At 34.7% G+C, this 25,142-nt stretch overlaps 1 protein-coding gene across 7 annotated transcripts in view; it reads right to left on the bottom strand.

Moving 5' to 3' along the window:
* Nucleotides 1-25,142, bottom strand: part of NAV3 (neuron navigator 3) — an 883,898-nt gene that overhangs the window by 40,651 nt on the left and 818,105 nt on the right. For 6 of the 7 annotated variants that reach the window (XM_061124990.1, XM_061124999.1, XM_061125026.1 and 3 more), the window contains 4 exons: nucleotides 17,981-18,064; nucleotides 8,026-8,137; nucleotides 1,491-1,612; nucleotides 526-546 (listed from right to left, as the gene is read on the bottom strand). In XM_061124990.1, the coding sequence (XP_060980973.1) occupies nucleotides 526-546; nucleotides 1,491-1,612; nucleotides 8,026-8,137; nucleotides 17,981-18,064 (339 nt within the window). The remainder of the gene's footprint in view (nucleotides 1-525; nucleotides 547-1,490; nucleotides 1,613-8,025; nucleotides 8,138-17,980; nucleotides 18,065-25,142) is intronic. The other variant, XM_061124982.1, reaches the window with a different exon arrangement.

Raw genomic sequence — 25,142 nt, 5'->3', positions numbered from 1 at the left:
AAGATACCGTGTTTTGTGTTTCTGTTTTATTCTCATATTAATCCAGCACAGCGCAAACATGGAAGGCTTTTAAACAGTGCAGGGACAAGGGCATGGCTGTCAGAGCACTCATTTAAAACGAAGTACCTTGAAGGGATCTCCTTTCAGAAGGCTCCTCTCTTCAAGGCAATTTGTTTTAAATGGCCACTTTAGCACTACTGTCAAGTCAGGGCCTGCTGACAGTATAAACTTAAAAAGCAAAATGAAATCAAATTCACCTAACACTTCATTAATTGTGAATTTCTATTCAAATTTTCAGTTCCCAGACGATGCAAAACCAGAATTGGTATGCCCTACAGCGCTATTCGGAAAGTAGTTTTACTTGTCTTTAAAATTGAAGATTAAAATGAAAAGACACAAAGGAGAGACAAACAAGGTAATCTGTTTTTAAAAGGTATAAAAGCTTCCTGCCAAAATGAATAGCATTCATGCCAAGGGTGGGTGTTTTTATAGATGCATGCCAAATTGTCCACGGTTTATATTCACCTCACTTCCTCTAGAGTTCACCTTGCAGAAACATGAAAGAGTGTGGAATTACAAATCAAGGGAATGAAGGCTGATCAGTATTTTAAAATATTACCTGCATAAACATTTTTTTAAAACAAAAAAGATATTTCTCTCATTATTTACAGAAAGCACTCTAGTAAAATCCTTTCCTAATTTCATTTTGGATTTCATCAAGAGTTCTACTTATTTAAAACTTATTTTTCTTTCATGGCATTCAAAGAAATCCTTTACTTCATTATTTTTTAAACATTTTGTAGTGGTAGCATCTTCTCAGTTTTTCAGCAGTTACTTTATATCATAAATTATGTCTCTAGCTAACAAGGGATAGTTCTGTTAAAGTACATTTCTATATTTCTCCTATGTTCTTTTGGTGAAAATATATATAGTTGATATCTGATACAGTGATACTTTCACACTATAAGCTCTGCTGGTGCAAGGGGTGGAGAAGTTTGCAAGGACTCTTCTTTCTCTTTTACCAATTCTATTTTTTCTCCTCTTCCTCCATCAGCATCTTTACCACCACCACCATCACCATCATCCTTTTCTTCTTCATCTCCACCTTCACAATAAGGCCCCACTCTGAGCCATTTATTTATAGATATTACTCTTTTTTCTTTACAATATCCCTGTCAAGTCAGTATTAATTACCCAGTTTTTACAAACGAGAAAATTTAGGCTCCCCAAAAGGTGAAGTAACTTGCCTAAGAGCCAAAAATTAAGCATTAGAGTTGGGATTCAAATCTAAGTTCAGTTAGTCCCAACTCCAAAACATCTGCTCTTCAGCGCCAGGCTGCCCTGAACTTGTTGATGAGTGTGGAATTTGAGGGGTCAGTCACTTGAATGAGATACTGTAAAATGCTGTGAATCTCTAAAGCCCCAAAGGAAAACTCCTGCCTCACTGTGCAGTGATGAGCTTCTGAATCAGATGAATGCTAACAGCTTACCCAGTTTTTCTTTTTCTTCTTCTTGGAGTCAGCATCGTTACCACTGCCAATGCTGGAATGGCTTGTGGCACTGTTAATGCTAGAGACGCTTTCAGAGGAATGCTGTCTTCTGATGCGGAGATCTAGCCACAGAGAGAGAGAGTCACATTTACTCATAAAGACTTTCAATCTGAACAAATAAGACTTTTAGGCTTTCTGAGAGGAAGTTCTCTAATAATACTCAACACAGCTTTGTATAGATCATTTCAATGCAGTTTTAGTTTTATAAGCTTAACAAAGTACCACCCTACTTGCTTTAATTAATTAGGATATTTGTATTAAGATTCAATGGGAATCTCAGGTAAGTCTGTGGCATTGGCAGTTTAATGAATTCTGAGTTTTGTCCCAAAATTAAATGCTATGCTAGTGATTTTTACTGAATACCTAGATCAAGCAGCACTTAGAAAATAATTTATCCCAATGATATATTCCATGGAGTAAATGGAAACTCATAATGGCATGAAAATTAATTGTGTCTTTTTAATATTTGTCCTTTGACTAAAGCTACCGAAGCCAAATATACTGACTTTCCATTTCATGGAAGCATACCTTGTTAGAGCCAAAACAAACCTTGCCAGTCATCTAAGCACTTCATCTCATAGATGAGGCAACTGAAATGCAAAGAAGTTAAGTACCTTGACCACGGTCAAAGAGCCAATGGGGTGAGAGTCCTCAAGAGAGAATCTAGGTAGACTTCATTTGTGAATTAAATAGAAATCATATTTAAGACAGTGTAATTCTCCCATTACACCTAATCCCAGCCCATGACTTGGAAGAGTAATAGTAGTAGCAATAATAACAGGTAATAATAAAGCTAGCTTTCACTAGATGCTTACTTTGCTCTGGGAGCATCTCATTTTACTATTAAAGCAAACCACTGCAATGAGTGTAATCACTAAAGTTTCCTTGTAGTAACAGAGCTGAAAAAGAGTCTTAGACGGATCCTACTGTCTATTGTACTAACTGCCAGGTAATATGACCTCTATATTCTCCTAAAAAGCATGAACTTCTCTTTAGCTAATAAGATATTTTGAAAAGGACACTATTTGATACTAAATCACTTTTTGAAGGTAGTCACTTCATACAACAAGCTTATAAGATTTATTTATAACTATTAAAATTGAAATTATTTCTACTCATAGTGAGCTGACCTTAAGAGTTAGTGAAGACACAAGTCATTTATAAAGTTATTTTTAAGGTCAAATGTGCTTTTAGTCCATTTCTTACTGTTACATTTAATTGGGATCAATGCAGATTAGTCAAGCAAAAAATCTCAGTGGAACTTATCAGATGTCAGAAATTACAATATAGCTTTCAAAAAGTTCCCATAGAAATAATAATATATAATCAAAACTTTTCAGCAAAGTAGTTTAACAGTAGAATGAGCGATGGAGATGGAACCTTAACTGGTTACTTGCAAATTGTACAATAAGTATACGTGTGGGTGGGTGATATACATATACATATCTCCATCTTTAATCTCATACACATACCTATCAATAAGTACTTTGATTTTTCCATTAAGAGAATAACCGTGCTGAAAAATCTTATAGGAGGGGAAAAATATAATAGCTGTTTTTAAGAATCCCTAGAATTTGGTCTAAAAGTATATTTTTTTAAAAGATGAAAACATTTACTGTTTTTGCATGCCAAAGCATTACCAGTGCCAAAACCTAAATCATGGTATTTATGTGTTTTTTTGTTTGTTTTTCTTTTTTTTTTAATGTGTGTTATTTTGCATCAACAATAAAGGAACACAGTATCCCTTAATCAACTAATGTGGAAATTATGTGAATAAGCAATAAAAGAATATGTGTAGGTTTCTGTGTTTTAAATATCTGCTACATTTGGCTACAAGCTTTTCTGAATAAGATTAGCATTTTCTAGTTTTCTCATCATGACTGACTTTTACAAATAAAGCAGATATATTGAGAGTTAAAGTATTTCAGAGTTTTCATTATATCCAGAATTAATAAATTATATTTGACTTTAATTAATCCCAAAATGTTTAAAGATAGGTTAAAAAGTAATCCTTGGAGGCATTAGCTATGTTCAACTATGACTGCATTTCCAATAATGACTGGCAAGGGCATAATTTCAATAACATTACAGGATGAAGGGAATGCATTTTACTTTGTCAATTCTTTTCTAGAGTTAAGTATTTGAGTACATGCAGCATCACAGAGTTCAGTAAAGAATGGTTGATCAAATGAATACCAACAATCTGAATGAATGGAGAAGCTTGTTTTAAACAATATATATTTCAGTTACATGTTTATTCATTCTTCATGTTCCACTTCCCACCCTTTGCTCTGTCACTGTTCTAGTTGGAGCCATCACCATCACCTACTTGCTCTAAGAACAGCCAGCCAACTCATCTTCAAATCTTTTTAAAGAAAAATCTTACCATCACTCTCTTATTTAAGACTTCCCAGTAGATTCCCATTTGAGCAAGAATAGAAAACATTCCAACTCTTAAATATGGCCCTAAGATCCCTAAGTAATCTGGTCAGTACTCATCTCTCCAACCTGGTACAGTTTATTTTATCTTTGATCATTATCTTCTTGGGGTCAGTTCCATAAAGGCATGGATCTCTTTTCTGTCTTAAGACCCTCATGGAATGCTTTTCTCTCAATATTTAAAATCTGCCTTGACAATGAATCCTTGGATTTCCCCTTATACATTACTATCTGGTAAAGGACTTTCTAGACTCTGTAACCAGAGTAGGTCGGTCGGTTCTCTGGTACCCTTGCTCTCTATGGCACACATTCTTGTCCATTTTAGAAATTATAACTGTTTTATATGCACATTCAGCTACCTTAATGATCACAACAATTCTTTATTTCTGTTTTCCCTTAAGATTAAAAGTTAAATGTTGAGAAAGACTATGTCTAGTTGGTTTACCACTATATATTCAGGGCTTTATACAGAGTATATCATATGGTAGGTGATCAACAAGTAATTGTTGAATAAATATATTCTTACAATTCATTCAGTGTAACACTGAGTTTTAATATTAATCTGAATATCCTATATACATACAATCCATTATAACTATTTGTTTTTGTTAGTTTTATTTTATTTTATTTTTTTTTTTAAGCAAAGGATCTTTTATTTTTTTCTTTTTTTTCTTTTTCTTTTTTTTTTTTAATTAGTTGGAGGCTAATTACTTCACAACATTTCAGTGGGTTTTGTCATACATTGATATGAATCCCCCACAGAGTTACATGTATTCCCCATCCCGATCCCCCCTCCCACCTCCCTCTCCACCCAATTCCTCTGGGTCTTCCCAGTGCACCAGAAAACTATACATAGTTTGCTTATAGATGAGCTATATTCTCACCCAGCAATATGTGTTAGTCCTGACTATGTATTAGACTTAGAGAGTTCTAAATAACACTTATGGCCAGGCCCCTCCCCAGACAAATTAATTTCCCCAGGGTGTTTTTGTTAGTTTTAAACTTTATACAACTATTATTTAATCTTTCTTGACCAATTTGTATAGTAACCCTCTCACATATCTGAGCAAAGGAATTCCTATTTTTCAATTCCAGTAGATATTAAGCTACCTGTTGCCTAAGATAAAATGAATCTTTCCAGAAAGTTTTACTTCAGCGTCTTGCACCACAGTAAAGAAGGGATTAAGTCTTTTTAAATCCCTTCTGGACCTATTTACAACATGAAGATTTAGAACATAAGCTGCTTTATTATAGCTCTAAGATAAGCTTTAAATATGCAGTAATTTTCCATGCTGCATATAAATTAACTCCCCCACATGGAAAGTTGCTAAATTCTTAACAGAAGTAGCCCCTAGAGAACTAGTTTTTCTTTTAATTTCAGTATATCTCACTTTATATAATTATTTTCCCAAAAGTTAAATTTTGTTTTTAAAAATTACATTAATATTTTCTATAAAATTTGAATAAGCCCCTTTCATGTACAAGGCATCAACATGGCCAGGATTTAGTTTAAGAAAACAAATCACCCTGCTATCAACCAGGAAAGGTAGACCATAAATAAATGAAGGCACCAAAGTGTAATGCAAATTTTGTAAGGGAACAACAGTTATTTTCAAAAACATATCACAAAGGGACTTCATACAGTTTGAGAGTCAAGGAGGTATGTGAAAGTGAAGTGAAAGTCACTCAGTCATGTCTGACTCTTTGCAACCCCATGGACTATACAGTCCATGGAATTCTCCAGGCCAGAATACTGGAGTGGGTAGCCTTTCCCTTCTCCAGGGGATCTTCCCAACCCAGGGATGAAACCCAGGTCTCCCACATTGCAGGCAGAATCTTTACCAGCTGAGCCACCAGAGAGACCCAGGAATACTGGAGTGGGTAGCCAATCCCTTCTCCAGTGGATCTTCCCGACCCAGGAATTGAACCAGGGTCTCCTGCACTGCAGGCAGATTCTTTACCAACTGAGCCATCAGGGAAGCCCCAAGGAGGTATGTTTAGGCTAACTCTCGCAAGATCTCAGAAAGTTTTTATGCTGAACAAACACTGTAGAAAGTGTCAAGCAGAATAAACAGAATATGTAAAGAACTTTTGAAGAACTGAAGTTCAGGATAGCTAAAGCATGAAATGACAAAATGCAAGACATAAGGTCTAAAAGAATGTCTAGAACATAAATGATGATCATTAAATACTTGTTGAATAAACAAAACTGGCAAAGAGAGATTATGTCATGTTAAAGAGTCTGTATTTTATCTAAAGGCAATGGGATACCTGTTAGATATACACTATTAGATCCCTGCTCTGGTCTCAGTGTGAAGAATGGCACAAAGAGGTGAAAGACAGGGCGGGAAGGCTATTTAGGAGCTTGTGGTCGCAGTTCAGGGGAGAGATGAGGAATGGTGATAGGAGGATCAGAGAAATGGAAATGAGAGATATTTAAGAGGTGGGATCAACAGAACTTAGTGATATATTGAGTGAGGAGAGGAGGATTTCTGGTAATATGGAAGGATGGTGATGCTTTTGACTGAGAAAGGAGCATTGAAGGCAAAGGCAGGTCTGCAAAAGAAGAAGACAAGTTCAAGACAACCCGATAGAGCCCCCTCTTTACCAGCTGGATTTACAGATGTATGACTTGAGATGAGCCTGCCCTGGAGAGATATATTTGACAGTTATCAACACAAAAACAATAACTATAGAGTATTAGATGGGCTTGTATAAAAATTTAGATAGGATGAAGAGAATCATAAAATGTATAAAATCATAATGGAACAGAGCTTGGGACTGGGTTCTAAGAAACATCAATATTTAACAGATGCAACAAACAAGTGAATCTACAAGAGAAACTGTGAAAGGAATTTTCAAATCATAGAAGAATAAGAATATGCATGTAATGAGCATCAGAAGAAGTGAATGTTTCAAGTACGATGGAATGGACATCACTATCAAATGCTATTTCTATGATGAATATAGTAAGAATTTTAAATGTAGTGGATTTAGTGTTATATAAGTCCTTATTGATAATGGAGAGAACAGTTTTGGTGGAGTATTGGAAAGAAAAACCAGTCTGAAGTATGACTGGCTCTTAAAGACACTGAACAATTCTATCAAAAATTCCCAAAATTCATCTGGAAAAGGGCAGAGAGATGACAGAGCACTCAGGATTTAAGAAAGCATTTGTCACTTGGTAAAGAGTTGAGCATATTGAATGCTACTTAAAAGAGACTAAGAATAAGTAGAAATTATGTAAAGAGAAAAAATGACATGCTATTATCACAGAGTATTTCTTCAGTGGCAATCAAAGGGGTGGGGGGTGGCAAAAAAAGATTATTTTATCATTGTTTAAGATTGTTGGAGCATTGTTATTGTTTAGTTACTAGGTTGGGTCTGACTCTTTTGTGGCCCCATGGACTGTAGTCTCCCAGGCTCCTCCGTCCATGGGATTTCCCAGGCAAGAATACTGGAGTGGGTTGCCATTTCCTTCTCCAGGGGATCTCCGCAACCCAGGCATTGAACCTGTGTCTCCTGCATTGGCGGGTGGATTCTTTACCACTGAGCCACCTTGATAGCCCTACTGAAGCATAGTAATAATTAAAAACACACCAACTTTTAGTCCATTTTCTTACTGTTTTTAAGTTTTCTACAAGAAAAATATATTTCTTATTGCCCCCACACAGGACAAGTTGCTCCCAATACCCACTACCTCACCGTATTGATTGCTATATTTTTACATAAAGATCTAAATTTCCATATTTCCTTCTCTGGTTTGTTTTGCTCAATGGCAAATATGAATGTATTACCCAACCTCTCTAGACCCAACTTCACCAAATCAAGAGGAGAGAAGAGTTTGGCTGTAGGAGCCAATTCCTAAAGTCAGTTTGATACTGAAGGCTACTGTTCTTAAATTCTGAGATTCTGAGTAATAGCAATTCACATATTATCAAAGGCAGTGTGACTGAGTAAAAGCAGCTTTGCTCTAATTAATAAAAATAGATGCCTATCAGATTGCATGAAAAAATGGCAAGACTTCTAAAGATACCTTTGGGAGGGTGGTCAGGACCATTCAGTGCTCCCTGAATGGCTGCCTGGGCAGCAGAGTTCTGGGCCTTCAGCATTTCAATGGTTTCTCTTAGTTCTATCAGTTCAGACTCCTGTGAAACAAACAGAATTTAGAAGCTTTAACACTTAGAGAGAAGAGCAAACCACTTGTATTCATAGCTCACTATCTAATGAGCTTGGTTTTATGTAGTGCTACCGTCCTGGGAGATCTGGATGCTTGGCTGACCTTCTAAGTTATATCCTACAACCTTTTACTTGTAAATGTAAGAAGCTAAATCTGATAGAGAATTAAAAAATAATGTTTTGGTTATTCTCTTACAAATGTGATCTGAATAGTCTTTATTTCTCTAAAAGGGTACCCCAAACTGAGGGCTCCCCAGATGGAAAAGAATCCACCTGCCAATGCACAAGACACAGGAAATGCGGGTTCGATCCCTGGGTCAGGAAGACCCTCAGAGGAGGAAATGGTAACCTACTCTAGTATTCTTGCCTGAAGAATCCCATGGACAGAGGAGCCTGGCAGGCTACAGTCCATAGGGTCACAAAGAGTCAGACACGACTGAGCATGCACACACCCAAAGCTGACCAGTGAGACCTAAAACAAGACAGCACACTGCTCATTTAGATGCCAAACTTATCACTACTACCCAAAAGTATATCATATGGCATGTACTGTTCATTGGAAACCCTGAGTTTTTGTCAAATGAGTGATTTTAGATTTTCCCATCTGTTTTGCATTTGGGATATAGAGTCTTTATATTCAATAACAAAACCTGGAATTCATTCCTAATTCACTCCTATTAAATGCCATATTATTAAATCTGCTATCATATCAAGGTCATCTTAGATTTTGGCAATTTTTAGGCAAATAAAATTCCTAGTATAAAGACCTAGCTTCAGCAAGCCAAAGAAATACAGGAATTTTTAAAAACTGAATAGAAATATATGTAACATATAGTCCTTAAAATAATTAAATTATTTACAAAGCTTACAAATAAAAATTTTATGACACTTATTTTCTTATTGGGACTTCCCTCGTAGCTCAGCTGAGGAATCTGCCTGCAGTGCAGGAGATACAGAAGACATGGGTTCGATCCCTGGGTCAGGAAGATCCCCTGGAGAAGAAAATAGCAACCCATTCCAGTACTCTTGCCTGGAGAATCCCATGGACAGAGGAGTCTCGCAAGCTACAGTCCATGGGGTCTCAAGAGTTGGATATGACTTAGCAACTAAACCACCACCACCACCATTTTCTTATTGAATTCAGGGTAACTTTAAGCTATGTCTCAATGAAAATTCTTGTCTAAATTTCATCATCCATAGTTATTTAAATGAGTATCTTTACCAGAAATAAAGGACTCACTATAAGGAAGATAAGATAACAGTAGCAGCAACACCAACCAGGAACAGGAGTGTTGTTTCAGCGAAAGCAGTGTTTCCATCAGGAGCACAAAAATAAGGAGTATCCCTGGCTGTGATAGCAATCCTAAAAATTAGAATCCTTGTGAACCTCTTAGGAGGAGAATTCCTCCATAATATATTTGTCATTCATCATTTTTTCCAGTATCTTTGGCAGAAAGCCAAAGAACTGCACTTGAGTTCTTCACTCAGTGGTAAGCAGTTTATCCCTACTTAACGTCTCCCAGTATATATGAAAAAAAGCAGGGTCATGATAAGTGCCATTGAAGAAAACTGCTTCATACATGGGAATGTCCAATGGCTATTCCAGCCTTCAACACTTTTTTTTAAAAAAGATGGATGGTGCTAATTGAAATGATATCCAAGTTCAGCATAGATACTCAGCACCTCATATATCTATTTTCCCTGAGTATCTGGCATATTCCTAGAGGACAGGCATTAAAAAAAAAAAAAAAAAAACCTCTTATAGACTTTCAATAGCTTATAAATCAAAGAATCTCATAATAGAAAATCAGTAGTGACCTCCTGGATTCACACATGGATCTTAAAACATTTGACTGTAATTTCACTTGCGTTTGTTTGTCATAAAGGAAAAAGAATATGTGTATGAAAATTACCAATACTGTGACAAAAATTGTGTCTAACACAATTTGTCATATTTTATCAGTCTCTCCAAGTTCTATCTGTATTTTGCCCCTTGTCCAACTAGTAATAGATTATTTTACCAAAATTTAATATGCTTCCCATTTAAAATAAATCTCCCAAGTGATAAAATATTTACTGGAAATTCATTCTGCTTTTACCAGAAATATATTCACAAAAGACCACCTATAGTGCATATTTAATGAATCACATAATTTAAGTAATCTTACAACTAGCATGGATGTTAAATTTTAATTAAACTCAATTTTCATACTTGAATTTAAAATCAACAGTGCTAAAACATTTGCCTTTAGGTTAAAAGAGGAAAAAAAATGAAAATTAAATCTCATATAAATGTCTAAAAATTTAGCTTAATTTTATGGGTTGGTTGACTTATTTCATTTATTTCAAATTTTATTCTTTTCTAGAGAAATCTCTTCTAGAAACTACTATTTTTTTAAATTAGAAGTAGAATGTTCAGGTAATATTGATTTTTTTTTCAGAAAACTGTGTTTAATGAAATAGAAGAATGATCACATTCTAAAATCTTAATTATCTTTTTTAAAACAATAGCTATTGGTAGGGTAGTTATCACTCAGGGTGGCACAGTAAGCCCAGAGGAAGAATAACTATGTAAGAAATATTCCCATATATATGGGAAAATCACATCTATGAAAAATTAGTTTAGCCAAACTCAGTACTTCCTCAGGAAAACTTTGTAAGTATAAGCAAGTACCTATAAAATGTCACATTGACTTTAAAAAAACAAAATAGCTAAATTCTACACTGATAATCTTTTCAAATCTGAACTAGTTATCTCTCCATATCTGCAAAAATCCCTTTTTTCTTACTTCTGTTCATGAGACCCACCCTCACCATAACTCAAACTAGCACATATTTTTCTCTGAGCCTTTCCATGTGAATGCTTCCTGTGCTTTGAATATCCTTCTTCACCCTTAAGGACTATGGTGAAGTATCTTTAAACACAATGACACGAGTTTTCTTTTGAGGGAAAATGAAAAGGTTCCTTCTCTATATGTCCAGACCATTTAATGCATTGAGTGTAGTTAGCTGTTGAAGAGTTTATCTTTTCATCTGACTTACGATCTGATCTCAATAAATGTTGGAATGATTTTGTTCAAATGTCTGGTCTTCATTAAACAGATGTTTCTTCCCTTCAAAAAATGATGAAACAATTCAACTCTACTGCATATTTTAACAAGAGGGTGTCTCATCAAATAGATGCCATATACTAAAAACATCAAAACCTTATTATTCATTATAAGACAAAAGTCTCAATATAGCCAAATCACTGGAATATGTCCTTTGGATGGCAACAAAGTGAGTTTTTTCTTTCTCTTTTTTTAAAAGTATATAGAAATGAATATAAAGCATTTCAAAACTTCACTGAGACAGCAATTTTTTAAATAATTTACTTCTAGTATTCCTTTCCCTTTTATAATTATAGTTGATTTTTCACATTTTTTAAGCTACATATTTTCTAAGATGTCTATAATTCATGGAACTTGCAACATTGCCTCTAAGTATAACTGTGATTTCTGTATTTTTTTTGGGGGGGTGATGCAAGGGAGAGTGAATGAGAAAAATAATTAGAAGTGAGTTCCAGAGATACCCAACTATAAAATTCTTTGATAATCTGAAATATATTAACATATTCTTTTCATTTTAAAGGTGACTTACTAGAAGATACTTAAGTTTTGAGGATCCCTTTTAAGCCTTCAGAAAGAACCTGGAAAATATATATAGCATCAAGAGATGAATTTGAAGTCTATTTCTCCAATTCAGCAGTTTTCTGTTTCCTACTCCGCTCATTAGGTACCAAAGAGAAGACTGCCCCGAGGGTAACTCTGCAGAGGGTCTTGGGAATAAGATGATCAGATAGTATTTTGTATGTATTTCCCACTTTTCAAAATTGATACTTTAAAATGTGAGAACTGAACTAAAATTTTATTTATGTACAATGAGCCTTTCAAGAGAATGATGCCTCAAACACAAGCTTGCCATTTAAGATTTCAGTATTCTATGACAGTTTCTTGTGTAAAAGAGGTCAGATGGAGTCAATATCTCTTCTGTTTTGTACACATTTCTGAGGCAAAACAAGTTATCATGGTCAGATTTTAAATGCTTCAAAATAAAATGATCAAATATTGTGTCAGAATACTAACCTTGCTTGGTGTTTTTCCAACCTAATTTCCTAACTACATCTGACTTCTTTCCAAATTTCTCCTGGACAGGGCTTGTTGAGAATCCCATGGCTTGGCAACAAATCTTATCAACCAACCGGAACTTCTAGGCAAGGTTATTAAAATTTTTCCACTAAACCTGCCTTTCGCTTCCCCATGTTGACACAATTAATTATACATTATCTAGCTGTAGTTTCTTTGAACATGTCCTACTTGCCATTCCCTTGTGTATGTCTTGAAATACCATGAGGTTTTCTACCAAATGAATCTGGCCATTCCTGGTTCTAAGTGAACTGAAATCATCAAACCCCAGTAGCCTAAGTCACTTGAATCTATAAGTAACTTCTGGATTCAAATCATGCTGCACCCTAAAAGGCTAATGAATGCATTTTCTGAGTCTAGTGATGAATTTTTAGAAAAACACTTCTAGACATAAATATTTTAACCTGAGCTAGGAGGAATTAATGTAAATACCCAATTCAACTAAAATTTTAGCTTTTACGTTAACCATTTCCAGAGAGTTGCTTTTGAATTTTCTATTTTAGTATTTAAGTGTCTATTCATCTAGTTATCAAAAAAAGTAGTTTCACAGAGGTGAGAATAAGAAAACCCTAGACATTATATTTAGCATAAAGATCAATATCTGAGCTCCAATACTCATACAAAAATATATTCCTCTGTTGTGCTCTGACCTTGTAACAAGACTAACCTAGCACACCTTAATATATGTTCTAATCAGCTCTGGCACTAGATATAAATAAGTGATTTGGAAGTCTTTTAATTATCAGTGAGTACATAGCCTTAGTAAATTTTCAAGGACAGCAAAACAGCAGGCTGTATAAAAATTTCATTCATAAAAATATAGATTTGCAGAATTCTTGCCATTTTGATGACCTTTATTGTAGTACAAGAAAATAAAATCCTGAATAATAATTTGTGTGACATTATTTTTTTCAATTCTGACAAGGCTGGTACATTGCTAGTACCATTTTAGATGCAATGAAAAGATACTGTTTCATCACAATGCTTCAGGGCATTAGATCTTAAGTCTTTTAAAGAATCTTGGTAGAAAAGTACTAGTCAAGGGACAAGGGCCTGAAATCCAGATAAAATTCTTGATCAAACTATGTTACTATTACAATTTGTTGAGCAGTAGGTATCAGGCAATACCTAGAAATAATATTACTGTACAGGCAAACATTATTGACAATTATCTTAATTACTTCTACTTATGCAAGAATGCATTCAAAGTTGCTTCAGTCATGTCTGACTCTTTGTGACCCCAGGGACTATAGCCCACCAGGCTCTTCTGTCCATGGGATTCTCCAGGCACGAAGATTGGAGTGGGTTGCCATTCCCTTTTCCAAATCTTCCCAACCCAGGGATCGAACCCTTATTTCTTATGTCTCCTGCACTGGCAGGGAGGTTTTTTACCACTAGCGCCATCTGGGACGTCCACTCCTATTTATAGACTTACTCTTCTATAACATGTGACTCTTGTCTTGTGTTCAGTCGTGTCTGACTCTTTCACAACCCTTTGGACTATACCCTGACAGGCTCCTCTGTCTATGGGATATTTCAGGCAAGAATGCTGGAGTGGGTAGCCATTTCCTCCTGCAGGGGATCTTCTCAACCCAGGGTTTGAATCTGTGTCTCCTGCATTGCAGGTGCGTTCTTTATCCACTGAACTATCCGGGAAGCTTGATCTTTTGGCAACTACCAGAAATGCTGTTAAACTATTGGAAAATGTAGTTAGGTTTTTACCTTCATTAACTATCTTTTATCCTGTTAGTCTAGTGTCAAAAACTTTTGCTTCAAAAGACCAAATTCCTTAGATATCTTTCAGGCCTTGGTTCCACATCTCCCTACACACTCCTTCTCTTTCCCTCAATGTGTCCTATCATTTCCCCCTTTGCCCTTCACTCCCATGGTGTTCCTTCCTCTGTGGTTCACAGTCCTCCATCTCTCCTGATTTTTTTTTTATCCACCCAGAGCCTGACATGTGTCCTCTGCGTGCCACCTCATTTATAAAACTAGTGTGTGTAGATCCACAGACATAGAAAACATATTTATGGTTACTAAAGGTGAAAGCAGTGGAGGGAAAAAGTAGGAGTTTGGGATTAACATATACACACTACCTATATAAAATAAATAATCAACTAGGGCCTACATGTAGCACAGGGAACTATACTCACTATTTTGTAGTAACCTACAAGGGAGAAGAATTTAGAAAAGAATAGATGTAACTTGTTATATAACTGTATATAACTGAATCACTTTGCTGTATACCTGAGACTAATACAAGATTGTAAATCAACTATACTTCAATAAAAAATTAAAATATAAGTAAATATATAATATTATAAACAAACTAGTATGAAAATGCAATGGTTCTCTGAAAACAGTCAGGGCATCATCCTGTTATATTTCTAAGTGTATCTCATAATTTTCTGTCTCCTGAGTTATTCATACATGTCTTTTCCTTCTTTTAACCAGGCTACACATATATAAAAGCGGTGTTTTGGCACATACATTTGGCAAGAGAATCAGTGTGACTTGGCATCTGGAAACGAGGAAGAAACTTAGAACACTATTCAAGGGAACTATTTCTAATAAAAATTTTGATACAGTTTTCAGGATATTAATGCCATATGATTATTAAAAATCCCACACTGAAGCAGGAGTCTTGGATTTGTTGGTGTTAGTGTGGTTCATCTATTTGTTAATTAGGTAACAGCACATGTGACCATCTTGGCTTTTAGTTCTCCACGTGTTAAGCATTCCACCTTGCTTCTCAGTACAGCATTCTGATTCTCAGCTTTAAATTTTTCAGTGGTGCTTATCTTCATCTGAAATCATGCATCTTGACATTATATTTTTATCATAATCTATCATGTACTAGAATATGAACTCTATATTATAACCAGTTATTAACTAGGACGTGTGTGTGTGTGTGTTTGTATTTCACTGCTGAATTCTCAGTAGCTAAAATAGTGTCTCATACACAAAAGAAGTTCAACACAACTTTGGTGAATGACTAAATGGACAAAGGAAGCTTGGAATTCTAGAACAGAGTTTCAAAACCTCTGCTCTATATTATCTCTTCTTTTTTCCTCGGGATTGTTGGATCACCAGAGAGTAATATGCCCTTTTATCTTAGCTCCCTGAAGAAATGGCTTTACTGAAATATGACTAAATGTTATGCCCTCAGCTTTTAGAGAAATGCCTATTTGAACAGCGGTTTTGTCTTTTGTTATTTCATGACCTCAATTTAAGAAACTTCACAATAAATTTGTCCTTGAATTCAGTGTCTGTAAGTGTGTCTCTTCAATCTAAATTATGCTCTCCTGGTCAGAAAATGAAAACTACACATTCTAAGAAATCTCCTTTTGTGCCTTAGCTTCTTTGAGATCAATTCAATTCAATAAATCACTGCTTTGGGGCAGTAATTATCTAGGTAAGCACCTTGTTACATATTCCTCTGCTGGTTTTCAAGAGATTCTGTCATTGAATTGTGCTATATCATAACCCAATAAATTTTATAAGATTCTTAAAACCACTTTGGGAAAAAAGCAAGTTATAATCTCAGATTAATAAAATAAACATGGTTAATAAAATATAATGCTAATGTTAATGTTAAAAAACCCAATGTTAATAAAATGAACATTGCTTTGTGGGTATATAGCTTTCAATTAAAAGAGCAACCATTCCATTTTCAGTTAAAAAATGTCAAGGGCAATTGCAGACATTATGATATATATTCTGAGAAAGCTTTACAATTTTGGCAATATTACTTCAAGGATAATATGAAAACAATTATATAATTCTTTGTAGTATAGAGATATATTGCAAAATATTTAGAAAATTTTCATAGACATTATAAAGTAATATACATGTGTATATTTCTGATTTCCATGTGAAATTTTGCCTATAAATATAAAAGAGCTGAAGGAAATACGCAGAGGCAAAATATATCAATTTTGACTTCTTAAAGATACTGACACTTAAATATTATCCATGATTTCTAACAATATGCCTGGCACATAGCCAGTGATGAATTTGATTTACCTTACATTTTTTAATGGAAAAAAGAAAAATGTCAAGAAAGGTAACATATGTTGATTATTCACTGCCTGTGATACATTATAATCATTATAATATCTCCCTTACTCCTCATAATGATTCTATGAGGTAGATATTACAACACCCACTTTCGAAATGATCAAGCTGAGAGTTAGGAAAGGTAGATTCTACAGCTCTTGGCAGACCTCACCGAGGTTTAAACAAGGCTACTGGACTCTAACATTTATAATCATTACCACTAAGCTGCCCTAAAAAAGGCCTTGTAATCCTGTTTGCTGAGTTTTTATATTATTTAGTGAAATGGTAAATATGTATCCTCCCAAAAGATTAAGATAAAATTTATATTTATGATCAAAGCAGTTTGTTATCTTCTCTTTTGGAACAGACTTGACAGAGATAGAGGATGTTCTCTTTCATGGGCAGGATAGATAATAAAATAGGAGAATGAAAGATAAGGGCAAGCAGAATATAGTTTTAAATTCATACCAGGCATCTATAGGCATATTTGATTTTCTCGTTTGGTTTAACTGCACTGTTCACCTTTTTTTTTTAACTTTAAAAAAAAGTGGTAAACTGATAAAACTCAGTAACACACACTAGTTCTTTAAAGCCAAACCATACTTTATAGAACTGAAGCCAAAATTGAAGCCATCCTCATGGACAGATATAGGTACTGATTATGAAATTATCCAAAATTAGGATTATGGATTTTTTTGAAAATTAGAGGAAAACCATGGACATCTGCTCACATTAAACACATATGTGATTTTTAAAAATATTTCTACACAATTTTAGAGACTTTTTAGACACTCATCCAAGAACTCAGATTAGGGTCACCCAATTCATGACTAGAGGTAAGTTACTGGTCGTCGTGTGGAAAGTGTCCAGATTGTTTCTGTCTAGCGTGGACCTTTTTGATATTTCTGCCTCTATGAACCAACTTCTCTGTTTCTTTCTTTTAAGTGCTCCTTCTCCCAGTCTGGAAAATCCTTAAGTTTATTTTAAAGCTTTTGCTGTAACTTAGCTTTACTTCAAAAACAGCATCCCCAGATGCCAACACATCCTTGTTATTCCCCAGTTACATAGGATTGTATCTTGCCCCATGGATACTGGAACCTATGGCCCCTTACTTTAAAAAGATCCTAACCTCCATTTTAGGCCTTCTTTGTGAGTATCTCAGACCACAATATGGTCTACAATATGGTCTTATAGACCATGAATTTGGGAAAATTCTTGTCAGCATACAATTCTTGTCAACAGCATTATCAATTATTCCTAGAATATTGTAACTCATCTCTTGTTTCTTAATATTTGGTACTCTTTCAATAGTTCCTATCAGAAGTAAAATAATAGACTGCCTTGAAAGAATGTGTGTGTGTGCGCGCACACTCAAATATAGGTTAATCTGAATCATAAGTCATTAAATTAAAATCTGAAAAGAAAAGGTATCCTCTTGTCATAGTCCCAATATACTTTAGGATGGATCCTTTCACTAGTACTTCTAAGGAGCTGCATCTCGAGTGTTGTTTAAACATCTAAGCAACTTGCTGCCTTCTCTCAAGCCCCAGTGGCAATTCCTGAACATACCTTCTGTTCCGCTGTCATGGTTAGACTTTGCAGTCGGCCAGTCATATTCCCTAAACTCTTTTCGAAAGCTGCTACGAGATGAGCCTGTGAACAAAATGAAAGAAACATATCTTAAATGTCAGAACCTTATGTGGATGGATGGAAACCCACCACCTTACCAAAATGCTTAATTTCAGCTATTTTTATTCTTTAAGTACTATGACTATCACGGCTGGCTTTCAGTGCTGACTTTCCTTTAACACAAATCTTCATCTATTATTTCTAAGCTTCAGCTTAAAAATCAGTGTTTCAGTCCTGACATGTAATGTGAGTTCAACTACTGAAAGGGAATGATATTTTGCAAATAATAACACCTTCTAACTTGCACATCATAGAGGATTTGACACCCACCAGAAAGTTCTGAGTTGCCAAGTGTTTAGACTCAAAGCCCAAGAGGAAGTCACTGCAATAGTCAATGGACGAACGTTCCTCACATTTTATACCGGCACGATGACCTTTGAAGATAGTTAGCTCCTCTGTTGAAATGATGCTTCCTCCAAGTGTCAGACATCTGCTGACAGCTCTAACATTATCTTTCCTTTTTTCCTACTTACAAAGAATTCAATCAAAAGGAGTTGTCTTCACCCTCCAAACTCTTTTCAATAAAAAGGGCTTTTATTTTTACTGTATTCCCTTCCACTAAGGACGTGTAGGTAGGCCAATGAGAGATAATACTCGGTCTATTAAATTTTATTTAATTTCTTTTATTTAAATTTCTGTGGTTTTCTTTGAAATCTCAGAGAATTATACACAGTGCAGTGCATAACCATAACTCTTATGATTAAGAGATATTTGACTATCTTATTATAGCTCTAAGATAGGCCAGTTTCTCCTGACACACCATTGTGCAACGGCTTGAACCACAGAATACCAAGCATGAAGACACGCTTCAACCTCTCACTGGGGCTCGATGCAGAACCACATATATGTTGTCTCAGTGTGATCGAGTTTTATTGCATCCATAAAAGATTCAGGTATAGAATATTTTACAACTTCCACCTATAATGAACTATGTATGGGGGAAATTTAGTATATGAGAGGTAAAAGAGAAAGGAGTGAGAGGGTGCAATTAAAATAAAGTGCTTTGTAACCCTATCAGAACTGAAAGGCTGAGGTATCTATTATCAAATGGATCACAGGAGTTCTAAGAGTTAGGGCACCAAAAGTTTATATCATTATGAGTAACAGCCAAAAGCTTATTCCCTTATTGGTTACAGTTAGAACGTACAAGTCCTTTCCATTAACAGGATGATATTAATACAAAAGTATCTTTGTTCCTAGCTCTGAGTCTATCCTGGGATGCCTTTGTTTTTCAGACACTGTAATATATAGAAAAATAATTTGTAGAAAATGCAATTAATCTTCAGTCCATGTGTAAAATTCTGTTCTCTTTCCATCTATCTACAAACCAGAAACAGACTCACAGACATAGAGAACACACATGTTGCCATGATGAGGGGGTGGGAGGAGGGAAGAGCTGGGAGTATGGAATTAGCAGATGCAAACTATTATATATAGTTGATTATATACAGATGGATAAACAATGAGGCCCTACTGTTTAGAAGATGGAACTACATTCAATATCCTTTAACAAGTCATAATGGGAAAAATATATAAAAAAGAATGTCTATATGTGTCAAACTGAGTCCCTTTGCGGTACACCAGAGGCTGGCACAACACTGTAAATCAACTCTACTGAATAAAAAAATGTGAAAAATAACCCAAAAAACTCCCATCTATTCTTTTCCCACTCCCTTCTCCCTCTCACCTCTTTTCTCTCTCTTTCAAACACACACATACACGCAACCTTGAGAACGGTACTCCAAGGTTTGCTAGCAGGTTTATTTGGATAAATAATCTTTTCTTTTAGAAGAACAGTATCTTATACTTGAAAATGTTTCCAATGACAAGGAAGGTCATCACATCAGACTCATTACCCGTTGGCATAAGGTTATGTTCACTTTCTCTTGTACTAACCTTCACATTATGTTAAAAGTGAAAAAAAGGAACATGTACAGCCCACTGGGTTATCACAGTGAACATTCATGCACTTGGCAGCAAGTCAAGAAACAGGACATTTAAAGATCTGGAAATACTCCCTTGTCCCTTTTTCATCTTTGTCCTTTTTGCCTTCTGCAAAGATAACCACTACTGTGACTTGTGTGATAATTATGTTCTTGCCTCTGTTTTAAAGAGTTTGGCCACCTGAACCTGAATCCCTAAACACTATGTTTTAGCTTGGCCTATTTTTAAACTTTCCAAGTGAAATCACATGGCATGATTTTTTTGGTGACAGTTTTCTTTTGTTTAACACTGTGTTTTCAGATTCAAACATGTGGTGTGTAAGCAGGAGTTAGAACGTACTGTAAAGCACTGCTCTATCTGATTTAAAATTTATTTGTCTATGGTGACCATTAGAGTTGATTCTAGTTTAAATTGCTAAAAATAATTCTGCTATGAAGATACAATGGGTTACTAAATCCTAACACTAAAATTGCTTGTTTTCCTTTAAAATAGAAAAGCTTTGTTAATGTTCACCAAAAGAAATGCAAGATTCTATACAACATTGAAAAGTTTCAAGTCTCTCAAATAACTGTAAGGTTTAGCTGTTGGACTATAAGTCCTTGAATGTATCGTCTTATAAGAAATTAGTTCATGTTACCATCTGAGCAATATATTGATTATATGTGGTAGCTGTCAGTAAAGGTAAAATGTTCACCATTAGAACGCCAATTTTTAATCTTTAGAGAATTGCTCCTCATTAATTATTTACAAGAACATATAATTGGTTACAAAAGAGTATTTTAATTTGAGTCATATTGTTCTCAATGAAAAGTATGTTAAAAGTGTGTTTATGAAGTGCTGCTTTAAGTTATATCTACTTGGCTTAATTTATCAAAATAGCTTTGTTACTTTGAATATTATAAAGGGTAAATTTCTACCAATTAGATTAATAGAAAAGCAGTACCATAAGTAAATAAAGGAAGGAATTTCTACCAGTGATAATCTTTGTCACCTTATTGGAGAGAAAAGAAAATATAAGACCGAATTAAACTATAGGAAAATATATTTTATCTGAAAAGCTTTATAAAATATTGACTTTAAAAAAATTGTGGATTTTTAGGGGGACTGTTAATCATAGTTTACAGGGTTCTGAGTTTTCCCATAGAAGCTGCATAATTTTCAAATCAGAGTAAAATTGCATTAGTGTATTAAGGGCAGATAGATACGGAAACAGTGAGAGACTTTATTTTCTTGGGCTCCAAAATCGCTGCAGATGGTGACTGCAGCCATGAAATTAAAAGACATTTTCTCCTTGGAAGGAAAGCTATGACCAACTTGGACAGTATAATAAAAAGCAGAGACATTACTTTGCCAACAAACTTCTCTCTAGTCAAAGCTATGTTTTCTCCTGTAGTCATGTATGGATGTGAGAGTTGGACAATAAAGAAGGCTGAGTGCCAAAGAACTGATGCTTTTAAACTGTGGTGTTGGAGAAGACTCTTGAGAGTCCCTTGGACTGTAAGAAGATCAAACTTTTCAATCGTAAACGAAATCAGTTCTGAATATTCATTTGAAGGACTGGTGTTGAAGGTGAAGCGCCAATATTTTGGCCAACTGACTCATTGAAAAGACCCTGATGCTGGGAAAGACTGAAGGCAGGAGGAGAAGGGGATGAAAGAGGATGAGATGGTTAGTTAGCATCACCAACTCGATGGATATGAGTTTGAGCAAGCTCCAGTTGGTGATGGACAGAGAAGCCTGGCATGGTGCATGCAGTCCATGGGGTCACAAAGAGTTAGACACGAATGAGTGACTGAATTGAATTGAACTGATTAATGAATATTCCCTGCTTGTGTTAGGTGACGTCTGTCAAGGTAATAAAACAGACAAGACTGAAAATCAGTTAAGGGATAAATTTTTAATACATATTGTCTTTAGTTTTGGAATCACATAACATAATCTGAATATACATGTAAAGAATTGTGGTACTAAACAATAAGATGGAATATCATTGTGAAAAATGCCTGCAATTGCATTTGTTCATTCAGAATTCAACAACATCCCATCAATAAAATAAAAAATACTCTTTATATAGATGTATATGGGGATAAATATAGGTATGTAGCTAGGTATAGATGATTTTATATACATGACTCTGAAACATCATAAAGATTTCATATATATATATATACATATAAAATATATATATAATTATCCCTTCAAAGTTTGGCATTGTCACTTATGTGCAAAATATTTTTTCTTAAACGAGATGCAGAAAAACAAAAGTAACTGCCTGATTATGTAAAAATATTAAATAGAGCAAAGAAATAGGGCAAAATCCTAAGCAAAATAAAATCTGAGAAATGTTTGCTTAAAAGACTTATGTGCTGAAAGGCAAAGCACTTTCTTTGGTTACAAGTTCATTCAGCAATATCTTTGAAAGCTAGTAGTAATAACTAGCCTTCGTGCCCATTTCCAGATCATTTAAGGGCTGAAATTTGTTAGAAAACACATTAAGACAGAAATAAATGCATCCCACCTGGCTTGGCTTTAAGAAGTTGTGGGCGAGAGGCAACTGGCTGTCTGTCTGATATGACCATTCATTCCTGGGGGCCGTGTGGACTATGGAGCTCCTGTTCAATGGTGGGGTATTGATTCAAAGAAAGCCAGACAACAGTGCTGGCCAACATTGCTCTTCTCCTTCCTACAGACATCCTACTGGACACATCTCTAAAAAGAGGCTTCCTAGGGCTTTCTCTACTCTGCTCAGAGACCTGCACAAATTGTTGGGTAGGCTCAGCATACCTTCCACTGAATGTGGGTTATACTCTGTCAGGTAAATGAGATGAGATAACCAAATATATTTCTGACTTACCAGTGCCCCTTTTAACGAAGGGGAGAAAGACATTTTAGTAGAGAAGCAGATGTTTCCAATTTAAATATTAAAACACAGGTTACTGTGTGGACTCCGTATAAATATAATAATGCCAGGTCCAAACATCTGATACATCAATTACCAAAAAAAGAAAAACCCCAAATTTAGGAAAAACATTTAAGTCCTGACAGAATTATTCATATATTAAGTAAACTGAATAGATCTTAAAATGACTACTAAATAAATAATAACAGTTAATGATATTTTCTATAGAACCAAACATTGCAACTTGTATTTATAAATCATGGCTATTACACTTCCATACACCAATGGCCATTATAGTGATCTCATTTAACTACAAAGTAAAGTTTACTTATGGTTTGAATAAAATAATAAAAGACATATCTCTACCTCCAAATAGGAAATGTACAAGAGTAAACATTTTTCAACTTATATTGAAGCAATTCTACAGAAATTTTTTTCAGTCTTATAATTAATTTTTATAAAAGTATATTAAAATGTATGCATATATATTACATACATCAACAGATGCTGACTCAGAGGCAATGAAGTAAAGCACACTCTGAATGAAATTCAAATGCAGTATTTCCTATAACTGAGGAAAAACCAAGTGTTTTCTCAAGTAAATCCTTTGATGACTCATAATGGTGCACTGAATCTAAAGTGACATTTTAAACTAGATGCTGAAGATAATGAGTTCAAGACAGTTTGTACCTTATAAATAATTCAAATTTCTGAATGCGTAAAGGAGAAGATTATATCCTTAAAAATACAAATGGACATAAATATAAAGATTCCACCTCTAGTAATTATGAAATTGTTAAATGTTTAAAATAGGATTGGTATTAAAATTATTTTATAAACATTGATGAATTCATCCACTTATACAAGTTCTTCGCTACTGCAATAGCTTTAAAGTGAATTTTGATAAACTGTTTTGTAAAAGAGTGGAAGATAATGCATATCTTCATTACCTGAATCTCCTGACTTTTATCTTCTGACAGTTTCAGCAATACATTTATCTGATGGTAAAAAACTTTAAACAATGCATATTACCACCAAATAAAAAAAGCACTAAATGGTGAAATAAGATAGAAATTTGCAAGAAACTAAAAACTAGACATCTCTTTTAAAAATTGTTACAGATCTTTAGGTGTTTGATCTTTTAACTTGAAATAATTATAGATTCACAAGAAGTTTCAAAGAGAGTACAGAGGACTCCTGTACCCCTTTACCCAGCTTGCCTCAATGGTTACATTTTATATAATTATAGTGTAATATCAAAGTCAGAAGTTCATTATTGGTACACATACGCACATTCACACATGTAAAGAACCTTCTTTCATCACCACCAAGCTCTCCCTAGTTTTATACCCACCTCTCAGGAGAGAGGTGATCACCATTCCTAAACCCTGGCAATCAATACAATTTTGTCATTCAAGAATGTTGAATAAATGGAATTATATAGCATGTGGCCTTTAAAAGTCAGACTTCTTTCACTCAGCTTAATGCACTTGAGTTCCATTCAAGTTGCTGTGTGTATTAATAGCTATCATCCATGGTATGTATGTATGTATCAGAATTTGTTTATCCATGAACCTATTAAGAAAACATTTCCATTTCCAATTTTTTCACTATTAAACAAAATAAAGGTTCTATGTACAGGTTTTTGGGTGGGTCTGAGGTGATTTGAGAATATTTCTAAAATGTATTATGACATAAAAATAGGATAACATACAAAATAGGATTAAGCTCCCATCCATGTGTAAAATATACTACTATTGATAACACAGACGTGGACAGGAGAGGCTGGAGATATTTGGATAATTTTTCCAAGACTAGCACTTTTTAAACAAATTTATGTATTTGGCACCACTTTCTCTAATTTTGTGTTTCTTACTTTTTTTTTCCTTTATTGCCCCTTAGGGAGACAATATAGATTTTTTTCCCCCCTAATTTCTCCCTTCTTCCATGACCATTTTATTATCACAGATATGCTGGATATCTGTTTATATTCTCTCTGCATACCTCTGCTTTATGCATTAAAAAATACTTCTTTTTTTTTTTTACTGTAAGAAACTATATTCATGCTTTGAAGGTTATATCAATGCTCAGCTGAGGATACATACTCCATAGTCATGAAAACAAATCAGTGAAAACAGTGTGGCATGCATGACTTGAGAGAAGTGGTAGGTAGCCAGTGGCTCACATGTTTTTAAAATG

The sequence above is a fragment of the Dama dama genome, chromosome 3 (assembly GCF_033118175.1).
Source record: "Dama dama isolate Ldn47 chromosome 3, ASM3311817v1, whole genome shotgun sequence".
NCBI classification, from domain to species: Eukaryota; Metazoa; Chordata; class Mammalia; order Artiodactyla; family Cervidae; genus Dama; species Dama dama.
The sequence above is the reverse complement of the archived record's forward strand: the minus strand, read 5'-3'. Positions and strand labels throughout refer to the sequence as shown.